Below are 17,922 nucleotides of genomic sequence, written 5' to 3' on the forward strand. Positions count from 1 at the left end.
GTTTGCTCCAATTCCCTACGATTTGGAAAAATGCGCCGGGAGCCCGTAGATCAGGCTAAAAACCTGTAGTGTCCGCCTGGTTTAAGTGTAAAATAGAGCCTGAAGTTTATCATTATGTAATATGCTCTGTCTAATTCAATTCATACCAGTGTTGCTATGAACATATCTTTGTTCATTCTGCTCCTCATTCTGTCACTGTTTCTGTGGTAAGCTAGCCACAGTCATTGGTTTCTCACAGTAATGGCTCCTAGAAACTCTCCATCTCTTCCCATTAACCAAAGACCCTTACTGTGTTTCAGGTCCAAGGGAAGCAAGCAGTGCCACACAGGGTCAGTGGGTGTATGTGAGTGACACCAATGTCCAGACGGTACCAGAATCCAGGGTCCTCAACTCTCAAGCCTACCTGCTGTTCTACGAGGAGCTGCTGTGACTGCCAGAGCACAGAGCTGCCCAACAATCATTGGTCTCTCAGGAGAGAGAGGAAGAGGAAAAAAGAGAGAGAGACCTGCTTTGGGCATACCTCTCTCTAAACTTTGACTCCCAAGAGCCTGAAACATGGCATGCACTGCATTATGGGATTTGTAGGCCATCAGGGACATGCTACCTTGATGTATGCTGGACTGCTCAGCATTGAAGGGTTACCATACTCTTCGTGTCTCGGTCCACTTACTGAAAGTCCCCATACAGTTGCTTATACGTCTGTGAAAGGGAGCGAGAAAGGGAGAGAGTGGCAGAATAGTATGTTTAATTAGCACAAATTATACAGAAGAAAAATGCTATGTTATTTATATTTTACAGCCTGCTGTGGTGAATACGAATTGTATTTTTTGTAGAACATGTGAATGTGTGACTACCATTAAATCGTGATTGCCAAAGAGTTTTTGGTAAGAGAAATAATATAAAATGATGGAAAACATACAAGAAAGACTTAAGTGCCAAAATAATGTGATCTCAAACTATTCCTGAAAGGAGAGGTCCATAATGTGGCTGGCCATCCGAGTGTGTTTCAGACCAATACATTACTGTGTTGGTCGGCACAGTTTTTTTTTCCAATTCTATTTCTATTACATATGCACACTGGTGCACAAACAATCTCTAACCACACAGATATAAACACATTGTGATGTTTAACAAAAGGACATTGCTACATATATGATTGCCAGCTCGCCGGACAATAAACAATCGTTTTCTTTTCATTTCATTTGTCTTTTTATCCCATGTTTTCTGCTGTAGTTAAACTAAAGGCAGTGAATGTGTTGATCAATCTTGGGATTCAAATGTGTCTTACCATTTATGTTAATCGTTCTGCAAATATTTTTGGGGGAATGAAATGGAGATATTTTATCTGTCGGTTGTTGGGAAATTGCCAAATTATTCTGGTGAGGTGAAGGATTACTATAAGTAAGGGTACGGTTTGATTAATTTATTTCAAAACAAATAAATACTCAGTGCCTACACTCTAGGATTATTATGCTTCTGCATGTTAAGAACAAATAATTACAGTGAACATATATTTGCATACAGACAGCTTGTGTGAAATGTGTATGCAAAACCATGAGAATTTGGTGTATTACCACAATACAAACTATTACATTTACATCATTTAGCAGACGCTCTTATCCAGAGCGACTTACAAATTGGTGCCTCAGGCTACAGGGTTTTTCTTCAGGCTTTCTTTTCCTTCTGAAAATGTCATTCGATTTCAATAAGGAACTCGGAACACCATTGGGTTATGTGAAGTCATATATATCGAAGAGAATAAATCTAATTTATGAAATGGGAAACCAACAAGGCTCAGCTGGCATGTTCTTATTTTGAGTGGATGTTTGAATCCTCTCTTTTTTCCCCCAAAGGAAAGTACTTGATAGTGGATGAGTATGGCTGTTGTTTTTGCACTGGAATTTGTGTCATCCCTCTTTACTGTGTGAAGACGGTGCTGGCCATTAGTCAGGGGCTGTCACAGTGAATCCCATGGTGCCATATTCACTCTGTCGGTGGTGGCGATGTGCCATGACGGGTGCAAAGCAGCGCTGTTTGAGAAACATGTCGCGAGCTGGTGAAGAGGAGGTGGGTGTGGAATCAGGAAAAGGGCAACGTCTAAAAGCATCCCATCGTCCGCCCTCCTGGTCCCACACACTGTGACATCCCAATCACGCTGTTAAAACATTAAAGCAGAGTGTCAAGCCACCCACCAACATCACAGCACTTTAAAAAAAAAAATAAACATGTATTTGGTCTATTTTTAAAAGCAGGGGCCCTCGCTTGGGGACATTCTCTTGAAGGATTAGATATGATTTTAATCTCAGTTAATGAAAGGGCCTGGTCCTCTTTCCTCTGTCACGATGGTAATGGAAACCAGTGACAAGGGACCGTTGCAGTGTTCATCTCTTACAACAGTACAACACAAAGGGACAGTGCTCAAGCTCAGTTTAACATTTAGTCACTGTCATGGAAGGCCTGGGTGGCAGAAATAGAATTGTGTCCCCTTCAAGCTTGGAAGCGTATTGCCTTCAGGGCACTGGGAACATGGTACCAAGAGTTTGTTTCTGAGAACCATGTTCTCTGTCAGCATCTGGGTTAGGCGGCCTACATGGGTGTTTATTTTAGTCTATAGCGTTATTGTTTTCTTGACTTGTCATCTTGTGTTTCAAATGTTTATTTCAGAGGTTTTAAGACAGGATCACAATACTGGATGGAATTCAATCAATTGAAGATAGGTTTTCGGATAGAGGCGATGTGCTCTGTCCCAGACAGTCCACCAGATGGCTGCATGCACTGGATACTGGCAGCTGTTTGCCATTGGAACTGAACAGGGCCACGTGCAGTAGGAAAACATCCATCTTTTTAATAGCCAACCACAAAAATTATTGAAATGACAGGCTACAGACCTTGACTGAGAGCAATAAAAATGACCTTGTCTTGAATGCAACCAATAGCCTAGGCCTATGAAAAGAGGGGAGACACACAGATTGTACAATATGACTTCCATCTAACCTGGAGGGAAAAAATAAAAAATACTTTCCAGTGGCATTGACTCTCCCATTGATAAAGATCATTCCAATAGCATCAATTGACATCATGCGTCCGTCAGTGCTCACTGGGCTCTTTCCCACTCTCTCTTTCTCATCTGGTCATGCTCTCTATTTGGGTGCACTACCAAAACAGGGAACTGAATGGGGAAGTATAGGTTCAATTCTAAATGTATGTCCATCTATAATTACGATAAGGATTTATTTGTATTTGTATTTCTAGACCCCCTTGTCCCCAGCTGCTTGCTAAATATTGCTAAATAAGTTCAGGTCCAAAAAATTATTCATGCAATAATTACTGATAAATGAAGTTATTTTTTTATTCCTTTAATGTTCTAGCCAAGCAATGCATAACGTCTCATCTTACAAACAACTGATGCAGTATTTTATCAAAACCCTTCCCCCTGAAAATACAATGTCTCATAGTGATTTTCTTGAAGGTCTATGTCCCTAGAGCTGGAAAACGTGTGATAGCATTACAGTAATGGGAGCTTTCTCTGTGTTATCACTCTTTCTTTCATCTCTCCATCTTTTATTTCATCAATCCATCTCTCCACTTTCTTTAAGACATAATTCGCTATGTACAAATCGAATTAAAAAAAACATGAAAGATAATATTTTCATGTCATTCTTTAAAACGATGAGACAATGTCAGGAAAACATTTGGGATGTTACGCTGACAAAAAATGGCAGTATACAAGTTATTGCTCATGTATACCCTTTCATCAGATATCATTGGAAAGCTTAGATTCCCAGCTATACATCTGACACATTTTCACAATATTCAGGTCAACATAACTTTGACCTCGAGTCTAGGGTACATATCAGAATTACCTCTATAAATTGCTTTAAAAAGGAAACCCAGGTTCATTTCAAAATTAGTTGCAAGTGGTTCTGAAAGGTCATGAAATTACCTTTCAAATGATGTATAATTTAACCAACTTTGAAAGCACCAGCTACAACTATTGTTTAAAAATGGCCCATATTGTGACATTGACATTACAATGTTGGAAGCTTCGCCATAGAATTCCATGTAGTGGGACAGCTGTTTTTGGATTGTAACTTCGGTGATAGATGCACCACATTTCACACACGGCTAGATTTGTAGATACAGGGCCATCACAGGATTCATGCATTAGCTTTGTCAGAGCCTATCTTCTGTAGCATGTGGCAGCTCAATGTACAAGTACAATCCCTGTACAGGACGCTATCGCTGGGCCTTGAACATATATCTCACAGAGAAATTCAGTCTCAAATCGTCACCTGTTTGGGGCCAGATACTGCTGAACATCTGAGCAAAAATATCCATGTCCATGTTCTCCTGGCTGGAGTGGACATGGACAGTGTGGCAGTGCATCTGTGTGTGAGTGAGTATTGTCTGTAGCTTGTGAGGTGTGTAAACATTATTATTTTTCTGTATTTTTGTTTGGTTGCTTTTTGTGTTATTGCTCTGTATGTCTGCATGCTAAGTGTTGCTTGTCATACGTTGCTCTGCATGTGTTCATTGTCTGTCTGCATTGTCATTTAATTGTTTTTAATAAACTGCACAGGGACTGCGGTTGAAAATTAGCCGGCTGGCTAAAACCGGCACTTTTACAGAAATGTTGATTAATGTGCACTGTCCCTAAAAAAAATTAACATAATAAAGTAAAGTTGAGTGAGTGAGTGAATGAGTGAGTGAGTGAGTAAGTGAGAGAGACAGAGAGCAAGAGAGAATTAGAGAGTTGTCATCATCATAACACATTTAGGGTTAGAGACACGGATGCCCAACAACACTGTGGATACCCTGAACTAGAGTACATGCGTGATGCTTTAAGAGTTACTTATGGTGGAAATTTTGCACATCATACAGAGATACTGAGGTACTACTGTACGTCAACCTGAGAGAACATGGTTGTCTAAAACCTGAGAGAAATCTGAATTTACCTCAGCTGATGTAAAGTCCAATTGTTCATTGATGTGCTTAACACAGTTGATGAGAGACTGACTACCTCACTTCTTCTTTTTATAAAAAACAAAGTGTTGAAAATTCCAAATTGTTTGCATAGTCAACTTATACACAGCTCTGACACACACACACGTACCCCACCAGACATGCCACCAGGGGTCTTTTCACAGTCCAAAAATCCAGAACAAATTCAAGAAAGCATATAGTAGTATATAAAGCCATTATTGCATGGAACTCCCTTCCATCTCATATTACTTAAATGAACAGAAAACCTGGTTTCAAGAAACAGATAAAGCAAGGCATCACGGCACAACTCCTCTCCCCTATTTTATTTTATTTTATTTATTTATTTATTTTTTAGTCATTTAGCAGACGCTCTTATCCAGAGCGACTTACAGGAGCAATTAGGGTTAAGTGCCTTGCTCAAGGGCACATCGACAGATTTTTCACCTAGTCGGCTCGGGGATTAGAACCAGCGACCTTTCGGTTACTGGCACTATGCTCTTAACCACTAAGCTACCTGCCGCCCTATTTGACCTAGATATTTTATGTGTGTGTATGTATTGATATGTGCCGATTTTAAATTGATGTAGTTCTGTCCTTGAGCTGTTCTTGTCTATTAATGTTCTGTAAATTATGTAATGTTTCATGTTTTGTGTGGACACCAGGAAGAGTAGCTGCTGCTTTCGCAACAGCTAATGGGGATCCTAATAACATACCAAAATACCAAACACAGTAGAACCCCATTCCGTACCAAGTAGAATGGCCAGCGCATGGGTCAAAGGAAGCCTTGACCTTCCCAGAGACCCTGTAGGTTCTAAAAGCAAAAAGGGAGAACAAGCGAGAGATGAGGAGGACGGATATGAGCGAGCGAGAGAGGGGATGTGCCCCAAATAGCACCCTATTCTCTAAAAGTAGTGCACTATTTAGGGAGCACGCTTTTTAGTCCAGGACTAGAGAATATACAACAGTCACTGTGGTCTTGAGATGACGAGGGTAGGCTATACTGTACCAGTGGAGTTTAGGTCGTTGAGCACCCTGGCAGATGCTCTGAGGAGCATCATCATGGAATGCTCACTACTCTTTAGCTGTTGGGAAGAGAACACCCATTAAACCACTCAGAGATAAAGAGGAATACAGAGAATACAGAGACAAATAAGAATGCAAACAAAGAGAGGTGGAGTATAGGTGGAAGAAGTGGAAAAGAGGTGCAATGATTCATTACATAATCAAATACTTTGGTTTTACCTTGGTGTGTGTGAACGCTTTTTCTTCTCTCCTCTTCTAAGATGCTCACTCTTTCACACAGCTCTATCTCCGTACCTCTTTTATCTACATCCTGACTTATTTTCTTCAGTGTTAATTTCAAGGGAATATGTCTTCCAGTGTTGGGGAAGCTACTCTGAAAATATAGTTTACCAAGCTACCAATTACTTCACATTGGAAGAAGTTAAGCTACGCTAACGCTACCCTTAAAAAACATATATAACGTAGTTAGATTTAGCATACCTATATCTGAAATATCATGGAATACAAATTGCAAGAACAGACTGATCCGTTGTGACAAAGCTCTTAAAAGAAAAGGAGACAAAATGAGAATGGACTCTACCTACATGTGTATTTATCCTACTGTTTTTACCAAACAAATGTCAATTATGGAGTCAGATGTTAACAGAATGTTATATTTAGCCTATTAAACACAGAAACGATGTTTCAATTGAGAATTAGGCAGGTCTGATGCCAAAAAAGAAAGGAAATTCTTGCCTACTTCACCCATATTTTATTTTTGCAAAAAAAGGAATGTGTAGTTCCAGTAGTTAGCTACACCACTACATGGCAAAAAAGTTAACTACTGAAAACACTATCAAGATTTGAATTTAGTTCAACTACCACCAAGCTACAGAAAATTTTGATTAAATTACTAGTTGAACTACATGTAGTTCACTACTCCATTGTACTGTATATAAGGATATGAATATATCAATAGTGTGTAAATAGTATTTTTGTTTTCTCTTGGTTTCTTTCCTATATATAACTCTTGTTTTGTTTTTAGTTTCATGTATATTATGCTGTTCTTGTCTATTACTGTTTTGTACTTTTTGTTTTATGTGGACCCCAGGAAATGTAGCTGCTGCATGTGCAGTAGCTAATGGGGATCCTAATAAACTAAACTAAACTAAACTCCCCAACACTGTCTTCAGACCACAGGTGTGTGTGAAACTCACGATAAGATTCCACCTACGGAGTCCTCTCTCCCTGGGTAGGTTGCAGTATCAACCTCTTAGTCTTACACATAAAAAGTTGCAAACCCACTAGTTTTGTCTATATGCATCACTTACTGATAATAACCTCCATGGCTGTGGCCCTAATGACACCCTATTCCCTGTAGAGACAATGGCTGCGTTTACACCCAAATCTGATATTTTTTTCACTAATTGTTCTGTAAAAGATCTGATGTGATTGAACAAAATACCAATTAATGGGAAATAGATCAGAATTGGGCTGGCTGTGTAAACACAGCCTAGGACCAGCACAGCTATTGTCAAACAAATTCAATTTCATGAAAACATTAACTTTAAAAATATTTACAATTACTCTACTAAATCAAATTTGGGACAAATTGTTATTTGGAAATAGGCCTGTAATATGTACCAGAATAATGACATTACATCATTTCTGCAGAATTGTTTTAAGTTGATTGTTTTGTCACTTTTTCATGATCTTTGGCCCTAATTTACAATCAGTAGGCCTATTTTTGGCCCCATAGAGCCCAATGGTTTGTGACGAGCGTTTTCTCGCAGACTTTTGCCTCCGTGGCTGCCAGCAAGACTACTTCCAGGTCGTAGCCATTTTGAGTGCTCGACGGTGAAGAAGAACCAAGTTGGAGAGGTGGGAAACGCTCAAGCGTGTTATGATGTTTAGTTTGTGTCCATTCTCCTGATGCAGCTGTTACAGTAGATGATATTAGCTACTGTTCTTTGAAGCATTATTCCAAACTATAGCTAGCTATTTTCTAACTTTCCAACCAAAATCTTGAAAACAAGCAAGCTGACGCTAGCTAACTGTTAGCTAGCTAACGTTAGCCAGTTGCATTTAGTCACCGAGCCCGGGGAATTTGGAAAACACTGACTGAAGAAGCAGACAGGTAATGCACAATCGTTTAGATACAATTATATAACGCGAGAATGTTTACCTACCAAGATATCAAAAATTAAGTGCATGCAATGTAAATGAAATTCACTGGTAGCGTGAAGCGCAAACGTTCGCTAGCTAGCGCCACCCAGCAAATATCCATAGCCAGCTGACCTAACTTAGCTAGTTAACATTCATGCCCCTAACTGCCGCTAGCTAGCCACAATTACGCAGATCTCAATTAGCTATCAAGGTTACCCATTTAGCTTTGTTTATTTTTTTTTTAATTATTAGCTGGTTTCTGCACTATCAATAAAAAGTATCTGCATCGATATCAAACTAACGTTACTAGTTTGATCCGAAGCCATTTGGGTGAAACCCCTAATGTAGCTAACTTTACATAGCTGAGACCGATTTCTAGCCGTTCTGATTTGTAAACAGCCGCTGGCTACCTAACTAGCTTGCTAACACATTCATCATGATACGTACAGTTCGCATGGACGGTTCACATTGAGAATAGCACTATTCACTTTCAGTAATGTCATATCATGCTTCTGTCCCACATAGTCAGGCTCCAGGCGTAGGAACTACAGGGTGAGAGATGTGGGACCAGGGTGGACAGCCCTGGCCGCAATGGCCTATGAACCAGCAACAGTGGATGCAGTCCTTCCAGCACCAACAAGATCCAGGTGGGTGACATCACCTGTATACATAGAGCTCTGTCCAATTGGGAATTATCCAAGATTGGATTGGTGTAACATTGCTTTGATCATGCAGAATGACAGCTCAGTCATTATTTACAATTTTACAAAATGACACCCCAAGCAATGCTTCTCTTGTTGTCTCTCTGTGTTGTGCAGGCCAAGTGGACTGGGCAGCACTGGCCCAGGCCTGGATTGCTCAGAAAGAGTCTACAGGCCCTACAGTAGATCAGCAGAACCTTCATCCTAATGGACAGGACATACCTGGCATGGATCCTGTGGTGCCCAATAACCATGGCTCCTTCCAGGGCGACTCCAATTTTGGCAGAATGTGGCAACCTGGTAAACTCTTAACATAATTTTCTGGGGATGGAGAATATATGAGGCTTATGTCCGTGATCTGTTTTCTCACGTTGCAAGAAGACCCACCATACTTGCTATACTCAGTCTGTACATAATTGTTCTTTAGATCTCAGGGAAGGTGTGATGTCACCGATGTACTCCAAACAACATGTTCTGGCCAAATTTCACATCCACCACATTACCATACAGTACCAGTCAAAAGTATGGACACACCTATTCATTCATGGGTTTTTCTTTATTTTTACTATTTTCTACCTTGTAGAATAATAGTGAAGACATCAAAACGATGAAATAACAAATATGGAATCATGTAGTAACCAAAGAAAGTGTTCAAAAAATCAAAATATGTTTTAGATTCATCAAAGTAGCCTCCCGTTGCCTTGATGACAGCTTTGCACACTTTTGGCATTCTCTCAACCAGCTTCACCTGGAATGCTTTTCCAACAGTCTTGGAGTTCCCACATATGCTGAGCACTTGTTGGCTGCTTTTCCTTCATTCTGAGGTCCAACTCATCCCAAACCATCTCAATTGGTTAAGAGGTCAGGTGATCTGATGCAGCACTCTTTCACTCTCCTTCTTGGTAAAATAGCCCTTACACAGCCTGGAGGTGTGTTGGGTCATTGTCCTGTTGAAAAACAAATGATAGTCCCACGAAGCACAAACCAGATGGGATGGCGTATCGCTGCAGAATGCTGTGGTTGCCATGCTGGTTAACTGTGCCTTGAATTCTAAATAAATCACAGACAGCGTCACCAGCAAAGCACCATCACACCTCCTCCTCCATGCTTCACGGTGGGAACTACACATGCAAAGACACAGCGTTTGGAACCAAAAATCTATAATTTGGACTAATTAGACCAAAGGACAGATTTCCACCGGTCTAATGTCCATTGCTCGTGTTTCTTGGCCCAAGCAAGTCTCTTCTTCTAATTGGAGTCCTTTAGTAGTGGTTTCTTTGCAGCAAGTCTCCTCTGAACAGTTGATGTTGTGATGTGTCTGTTACTTGAACTCTGAAGCATTTATTTGGGCTGCAATTTCTGAGGCTGGTAACTAATGAACTTATCCTCTGCAGCAGAGGTAACTCTGGGTCTTCCTTTCCTGTGGCGGTCCTCATGAGAGCCAGTTTCATCATAGCACTTGATGGGTTTTTGCAACTGCACTTGAAGAAACTTTCAAAGTTCTTGAAATGTTCCGTATTGACTGACCTTCATGTCTTAAAGTAATGATGGACTGTCATTTCTCTTTGCTTATTTGAGCTGTTCTTGCCATAATATGGACTTGGTCTTTTACCAAATAGGGCTGTCTTCTGTATACCACCCCTACCATGTCACAACACAACTGATTGGCTCAAACGCATTAAGAAGGAAAGAAATTCCACAAATTAACTTTTAACAAGGCACACCTGTTAATTGAAATGCATTCCAGGTGACTACCTCATGAAGCTGGTTGAGAGAATGCCAAGAGTGTGCAAAGCTGTCTTCAAGGCAAAGGGTGGCTACTTTGAAGAATCTAAAATATAAAACATATTTTGATTTGTTTAACACTTTTTTGGTTACTACATGATTCCATATGTGTTATTTCATAGTTTTGATGTCTTCACTATTCTACAATGTAGAAAATAGGAAAAATTAAGAAAAACCCTTGAATGAGTAGGTGTGTCCAAACTTTTGACTGGTGCTATAGCTGTGCCCCAATCAACTTAGTTCCCCTGCATTCCAGTAGTTAATGTTAGAATAGCATAACTGCAAGTGTACGTTTTGGATTTTTGATTTGTCTCTTGTAAGACAAGCCTTTTGGTGGGCTTAAAGAGATCCTAATAAACAATAACAATGCACATGTGGTGTTTACAGAATGGGGGATGCACGGTCAGCCCCCTCCTCCTCCCATAGACCAGGCGTGGATCCCCCCAGGAACAGGACCTATGGGGACTGGACCTATGGATGTGGTGGCTCCCTCTGAGGACAGCAACAGCCAGGACAGTCTGGAGTTCTCTGAAGGCCACCATAGGGTCTACCCCCAGAACAGCCACGGCTTTGGGGGTCAGCCCGACAACTACGCCATGAACCCAATGGCCATGAACCAGTTTGATTATCAGGTACACACACACACACCACACACTTAAAGTAGAGTTCCATGGCTGCTGTTGTGTAGGGCCTCTCTGTCATTCAACTAGTTTGGATGGTCCTCATTTTCTCTCTCTGTAGCACGGGGCGGCTGCCACCTACGGCCCCACTCCCACAGGGTTCCACCCTCCATATTGGCAGCAGGGCCCCCCACAGAACAGACGGGACAGGCCCCCAGGCTTTAGGGACCGCCAGAGATCCCCCATCCAGATCCCCAAACAAGACGCTCCTGCTGCTGCCGCCCTCGGTGAGCATCTTCACCAACACCTCGGTAAAAAAACTTCCTCATACTGCTGTCAGAGAGGTAGAGGCTTGCTTCAGCTCTCTTGCCGTTCATACCCATACCATCCAAAATGTTGTATCTCACCATGTTTTGTATCTCAGAGTTGCTCTCTACTTTTCTCAATTAGCTTTCCCAGGCACGCAGGAAAACAGACACACACACACAGCATCCAATGACCTGGCTCTCCTCTCAGATGCGGTGAAGAGGCGCACCCTGCCGGCCTGGATCCGAGAGGGCCTGGAGAAGATGGACAGGGAGAAACAGAAGAAGCTGGAGAAGGAGCGCATGGAGAAACAGCGTGCCGAAATGGCTAAAGATGAAGACAAAGAGAGCGACGCGGTGGACGAGGGAGGCGATGGGCCTCGTTTACCCCGCAAGAGTAAATTTGTAAGCATCGATCTCTTTTTGTTTCCATGGCGTCATGAATCCCATTAACCTTATGAACAATGAGTTGAAAAATCCCCAAAACAATTGCATTATATTCCTGTAAAACTGTGACACTGGTGAGCTTTCAGGAAGTCCTGTTGTCGTGTCTTTGTATCTGACCTACCACCCCTTTCCCTCCTCTGTAACAGGACAGTGATGATGAAGAGGTTGATGAAGATGAGAGGGAAGATGAGGACCGGGTCCTGACCAGGAAGCAGGAGCAGGCCAGCAGGAGCCCGTCCCCTCCCCCGGAGGACCAGAGCGAACCAGAGATGACGGAGGAGGAGAGAGAGTTCCAGCTGGTCAGTTTTGGCTTACAGCTACCATTCTGACACATTGGGGTGGGTGTAGGGCTGGGCGATATATCGAATTCAAATGAATGTTCTTGCGCGATATTCTAAATGCCAATATTGCAAGAATCTAGTTTTGTATTTTTATGAGCGTTTGTCGGCTTGTAGGCTACTCATGTCTTTTTGGTCTCTTCTCTTTTGTCCTCCTCCTGTGTGCACCTTCCCATTTACACCAGAGATCTGTATATAATGATGACATGCTCATGTCTCCTCCCTAACAATGGGAATCGTCCCGAAGGCAGACGACAAGCTTATGTCCAAAATAAGCCCATAGAAACGCATTGGGTTAATATTGGACAGATTTTGGCGAGAGCGAAACCTCTCGCTTCGCATCTTCCTCTCTGTTTACACACACACACACCAAGCCCCTTCCCCTGCCACTCACAACAACAAAGATGAGAGATCACTTCTTCCTCTCTGACAAGCGGTTTCAACACACAATTTGCATGTGAGGTTTGGTCCAACAGAATCGGTCATATGAACACCGAAACACATTGATACATTATTTTACTGTAATAAAGTTAACCTTTCTAGCAATACCCTTTTTATGTCAACTCCTCAAATTGCACGCAGAGCAGACACTACTAAAACGGGAGTATCAATGAACATTGATTCTGGAAAAGTAATGCTCAGTTTGTCGGGGTGGCATTGCGGTACCACTAGCAGCATTTTAGCCAAATACTGTTATACTAGCTGTCTAGTCTGTTTTATACATTTGCAATAAGCATAAAACACTAGTTATATAAGGAATTGGTCATTTGTTCTCATTCTGAGAAAAAAGGTAGGCCACTTGAATTCAACATCTGAACAAAATGGACAGGCTAGCATGCTGTTCAAACAGTTGGAGACGGACAGAAGTGTGTGTTCATAGCAATTCAACTGCTCTGCCTTGTTAACTACAACTATTAAGATTAGCTAGCTACTCACTAGCACTTGTGCTTGAGAGATTGTTTGAGACCTGCGTACATTTTCTATAATGACTGTTATAAGAAGTTAGTCATTATTAGTGAATGTGCATTATGCATGGTTCTGGTAAAATTTGTAACAAAAAGGAAATTTTAATAGACAGACTTGAATGCCAGATCAGTTATTATTGCAAAAAATCAGGTTAAACTCTTTTGATAAAGTATTTAAATTATTAGTGGGTTGTGGAAGGCTTACATTTAGCCTAGGTATAATTTCACAAGCCCTGAATTCATTAGATCAATGTATTGGACCTTTAATTGTACAACAAAGCTTATTTGGAGAAAAAAAAATTTATAAACTAGATGTGTATATATTGTGAATCGCCTATAAGTTTGAAAAAATCAAGATATAATTTTTAGGCCATATCGCCCAGCCCTATGAGGTTGTCTTTTGTTATAAATTTTTTTTGTGTTATGTTATAGAGCCCTGATGCTCAAATAGCAGCCCGGTTCACTAATTTCAATATATAAGAAAACATCCTATCCAAGACTGCAAAAATTGCCCTCTTGACAAACAAGTGATTATCATTAACTCATGTCAGAGCCTTTTCTCACATTTCTCTCCAAAGATGATTGTGACTAAAACTCTGCTGACGGAAATCCTACTGGAGGTCACCAACGAAGAGATCCAAACTGTGGCCAAAGAGACGCACCGCAAAGCCACCAAAGGTCTGCTTACCCCCATCTCCTCGAGCCCACGCATCATCTGTGCCTGTCACAAAGACATTTTTAAGCCTGTTTTATATAGTCTGAAAACGTCACTCAATTCATCTCTGTAAGTCAGGGTAATTGAGTGGCAAACTTGGAGTATTTTCAAAATGTGATCATATGCATCTTCAACCATTCTCTGCTAATGCAACGGAAGAAAAAGAAAATGTCCCTGGTAAAAAAGAAAGAGCAGCTGGTGTATTTAAAAGAAAACAACAGTAACCTAAACTGTTTTCCCTGGTTCCTGCTCCTGAAGGTCCTCCTGAATGACTGTATTGCTGAACCCATTGACTCTAACAAACGCTGACCTATAGATCAGATTCAAGTGACTTGTCCCTGTTTATCTGACACTAGTGCATTAGTACAGAGTGGTTCTTCTCCCCCATTCCAACTGTCTTGACTTTGAATGTGTGTGACAGACGTTGTTTGTTAACCCCTTCTCTTTTCTCCGTTTTTGTCTCTTTTTTTTATTTTATTTTGCCAAAGACCGCTCTTGTGAATAGTGCATTATCTGTGCCCCCTTCTCTAGAGACTTCTCTATGGTGGCTGTCTCTATGGTGGCTCTATGTGTTTTAACATGTTGTTCCTGTTGTTGATGTGAATCAAAGCTCCTGCCAAACAGCTGGCACAGTCAAGTGCACTGACTTCTCTGATCGGCATCGGTGAGTTCCTCCTCTTTTCTTCCAGGCGGGGGGGGGGGGGGGGGGGGGTTGTTGGGGGGGTAAGAATCAGAGCTCAAACCCCTGTCCCCTCACTGCTTTAGTAGCTCAGAAGAGTGACTGAGGCAGCCGAAGGGAAGGGTCCACCTCACAGCTAGGGTTGAAAAATTCTCCAAACATTCCCCAAAATCTTATTTTTTTATTCCGGTTGAAAGGGAATAAGCTGTGAGGGAATCCTCCAACCTGGAATCTTTCAACCGGGATTTCTGAAAAAAACAGGGAATTTGGGGAACGTTTCTGAAATTGTGCAACCCTTCACAGCACAGTTTGAGTGTCTTAGCCTTAGATTTACTAAGTATTTTCTTATCAGAACACTAAAGAGCATGCCATCTTACAGTAAGTGGAGTGTCAGTGGGTTTCTAGTGTGTAGTTCAGTTGGAAACATAGACAGTAGGCTGCGTCTTTGACGGGAAGCTTGGTTGGTTGTATGGGTAGTTACTGCGATCTTGCTCAAAAAGCTGGGGGCTCTGTTGTGGCAGGTGGACTTGGCGACTATGGCTCGGACTTGAGTGAGGACGAGGAGGAGCACAGCGCCCGGGCGTCCGAGTCCTCTGACACGGACGAGGAGGAGCTGCACCACCGCATCCGGGAGAAGATAGACGCCTTCCGACGCAAGGAGAAGGAGCTGCAGGAGAGACAAGCGCAGGAGGCGCAGCACGCACGTGGTGAGGGAACTAAACGCAATATCAATATCAATAAGCAGTGGTGACGTTGTCTTTGAGAGTAACATAAATGTTTTGTTTTTTGTGTCTCCCAGAAGAGATGGTGCTGGACAGAGTGAGCAGAGAGAGGGGGGATTATGACGAGGGCCAGTTAGAGAGCCTCCATAAACAGGAAGTGAGAGAGAGGGAGGCGGAACCCACAGCAGAGAGACGCAGGTCCCGCAGTGAGCCTGAGGTTAGCAGCGAGGTCAGGCAGGCGGGCCGGGGTAAGGAGCGCAGCGGAGGGCGGGGCACCAGCGGTTCCCCCAGCAACGGACGCAGCTCCAGCTCCAGCTCCAGCAGCGCCAGCAGCCGATCGTCTTCCTTCTCCTCGTCATCCTCTGCCTCCTCACACTCCTCTTCGCGCTCCTCCTCGCCCCGGAGGAAGAGGAGGCGCAGCCGCTCCTCCTCGCACAGGGCCCGCGGTGGCGGCCGGCGCAGCCACAGTCGCAGCTCCCACAGACGCCACGGGGAGCGCAGCGACGACAAGGCCCGGGAGAGGAGGAAGGGCAGCCGGAACCACAGCACAGAGCGCTCGGCCCGCCACCGGAACCGCAGCCACTCTCGAGAGCGAAGGGTCAGCAGGGGAGGCAAGAGCAGGTCCAAGGACAGGGCCAGCCGCAGCAAGAGCAGGGACAAGGAGAGGAACAGAGACAGGAAGATGAGCAGGGAGCGCAGGGATAGTCACAGCCGCAGCAGCAAGCACAAGCAGAAAGCCTCCAGCAAGGATAGGGACAGGAAGAAAGACCGGAGTGGCAGCCACGACAAGAAGGAGAAAGAGAAGAAGGAGAAGGAGAAAGAGTTAGATAGGAAGAAAGAGAAGCAGAAAGCCAAAGAGAAAGAGCGGGAAAAGGAGAAAGGGAAGGAAAAGGAGAGGGGGAAGGAGAAAGCGAGGGATAGGGAGGTGAGCGCTGTGGTGGCGGAGGAGAGTAACGGCAAATCCAAGAAAAGAAAAGAGAGCAGCGATCACACAGACCCTCAGGGTGACAAGCACTCCCGTCAGGATAGCAGGGCAAGCAAGAAGGGCTCCGCCAAATCTAGCAAGAGGTACTCTGACTCAGAGTCGAGCAGGTCCCCCACCCCCGAGGTTAGCAAGGAAAAGAAGTCTAAGAAATCCAAACGTAGTCGCTCAAGATCAACGGAAAAATCTCACAAGTCTGGTAAGAAGGCAAGCCGCAAAAACAAGTCTAAGTCACGATCAAGGTAGTATTCCATTTTTTACCCTCTTTTTCTGTTGTATCATGTTGTTTCTGTTGTGTGTGGGTGCGTGTCGTATTGGAGGCCTACTAACCAGTAATATTTTTTTAGCTCAACTTTCTTCGTTCACTGTCAGGGCTCAAGGCTACCTTACAAAGATAAATAGTAAATATTTTCATGTTGTGTTAAAAAAGGAACCATTTGTAGCCAAGTTTATGTTCCTCAAAGACTGTCTCCATAGTGCCCTCTGTTGGGCATGTGGAGCATATCAATCCATTTTAGTGCCTTGTGTGAATGTAGTAACTGTTCTTCCCAAAGGAGAGTGACTAAGTTCATTCAAAAATCAATGCAATATTGTCCTCATGATGACCTGATGTTAACAGGGCCCCAGTGGGGCTGTGTGAGGATGTGACTGTTTCTTTTGCCTGTGTCTGTCATTTTGCATGAGTGTGTGTGAGTGGTGCAGCACCATTAATGTTCCCCTTCGCGTCTCTGTTTCAGGTCCACGTCTCCCGCCAGGCGCTGGCGTTGAGGAGCACAGGGCTCCCTAATCTGTGCACTTACTTTTAAATTCCATGAGTTTAACAGGCTTGTCTCATTATAGAGGCAACGGTGTAGGTGAACTCTCCACTCCCCCCTTCCCCCAATCCTCTATCTTTGTAAATATGTTATTTTTAAGTGCAAGTCGGCAAACAGGACATTTTGAATGCTAGGTTTTTGCCTTGTATCATGCAAAGCTCTGAGGTTTTGTAGTCAGTAGAATCTTGGAAAGATGTCATTTTAAAAAGCTAAACAGGATAAACTTATTCATGTAAATTGTCCAATAAAACTGAAATGATCCCTTGTTCTGGATATTTTCTTTGTCTACTGTATAACTGTTGCCAAATAATGAAGATGAACTCATCATGGGAAACACCCTTTACAGTGCATTCGGAAAGTACCCCTTGACTTTTTCTACATTTTGTACGTTACAGCCTTATTCTAAAATTGATTAAATAAAAACTTTTCCTCATCATCTACACACAACACCCCATAATGACAAAGCAAAAACAGGTTTTTAGATTTTTTGCAAATGTAATAAAAAACATACCTTATTTACATAAGTATTTAGACCCTTTGCTATGAGACTCGAAATTGAGCTCAGATGCATCCTGTTTCCATTGATCATCCATGAGATGTTTCTACAACTTGATTGGAGTCCACCTGTAGTAAATTCAATTGATTGGACATGATTTGGAAAGGCACACACCTTTATATGTAAGGTCCCACAGTTGAC

General features: G+C 42.6%; 2 protein-coding genes across 7 annotated transcripts in view; both read left to right on the forward strand.

Annotated features, from left to right (window-relative positions):
• The window catches only part of LOC311140710 (ubiquitin carboxyl-terminal hydrolase 45-like), a 37,431-nt gene extending 36,235 nt beyond the window's left edge, over positions 1 to 1,196 (forward strand). Inside the window, exon 18 of the mRNA XM_084175894.1 lies at positions 300 to 1,196. Within this exon, the coding sequence (XP_084032020.1) occupies positions 300 to 430 (131 nt within the window). The 3' untranslated portion in view covers positions 431 to 1,196. The remainder of the gene's footprint in view (positions 1 to 299) is intronic.
• Positions 1,197 to 7,806: 6,610 nt separating this feature from the next.
• Positions 7,807 to 17,491, forward strand: LOC311140866 (arginine/serine-rich protein PNISR-like). 6 transcript variants are annotated; one of them, XM_084176140.1, is made up of 12 exons: positions 7,807 to 7,866; positions 8,677 to 8,798; positions 8,970 to 9,152; positions 11,025 to 11,269; positions 11,379 to 11,568; positions 11,708 to 11,967; positions 12,156 to 12,308; positions 13,891 to 13,990; positions 14,638 to 14,691; positions 15,228 to 15,413; positions 15,506 to 16,652; positions 17,148 to 17,491. In XM_084176140.1, the coding sequence occupies exons 2-12, from the start codon at positions 8,711 to 8,713 to the stop codon at positions 17,176 to 17,178; spliced, it is 2,637 nt and encodes an 878-aa protein (XP_084032266.1). In that variant the 5' UTR covers positions 7,807 to 7,866; positions 8,677 to 8,710; the 3' UTR covers positions 17,179 to 17,491. The 6 variants fall into 6 exon arrangements, with proteins under 6 accessions (XP_084032266.1, XP_084032268.1, XP_084032265.1 ...); XM_084176142.1 differs by having other exon boundaries at positions 7,815 to 8,122; positions 11,379 to 11,544; XM_084176139.1 differs by having other exon boundaries at positions 7,820 to 8,122.
• The last annotated feature ends 431 nt before the right edge of the window (positions 17,492 to 17,922 follow it).

The sequence above is a fragment of the Coregonus lavaretus genome, assembly GCF_964263955.1.
Source record: "Coregonus lavaretus genome assembly, chromosome: 13".
Taxonomy (NCBI): Eukaryota; Metazoa; Chordata; class Actinopteri; order Salmoniformes; family Salmonidae; genus Coregonus; species Coregonus lavaretus.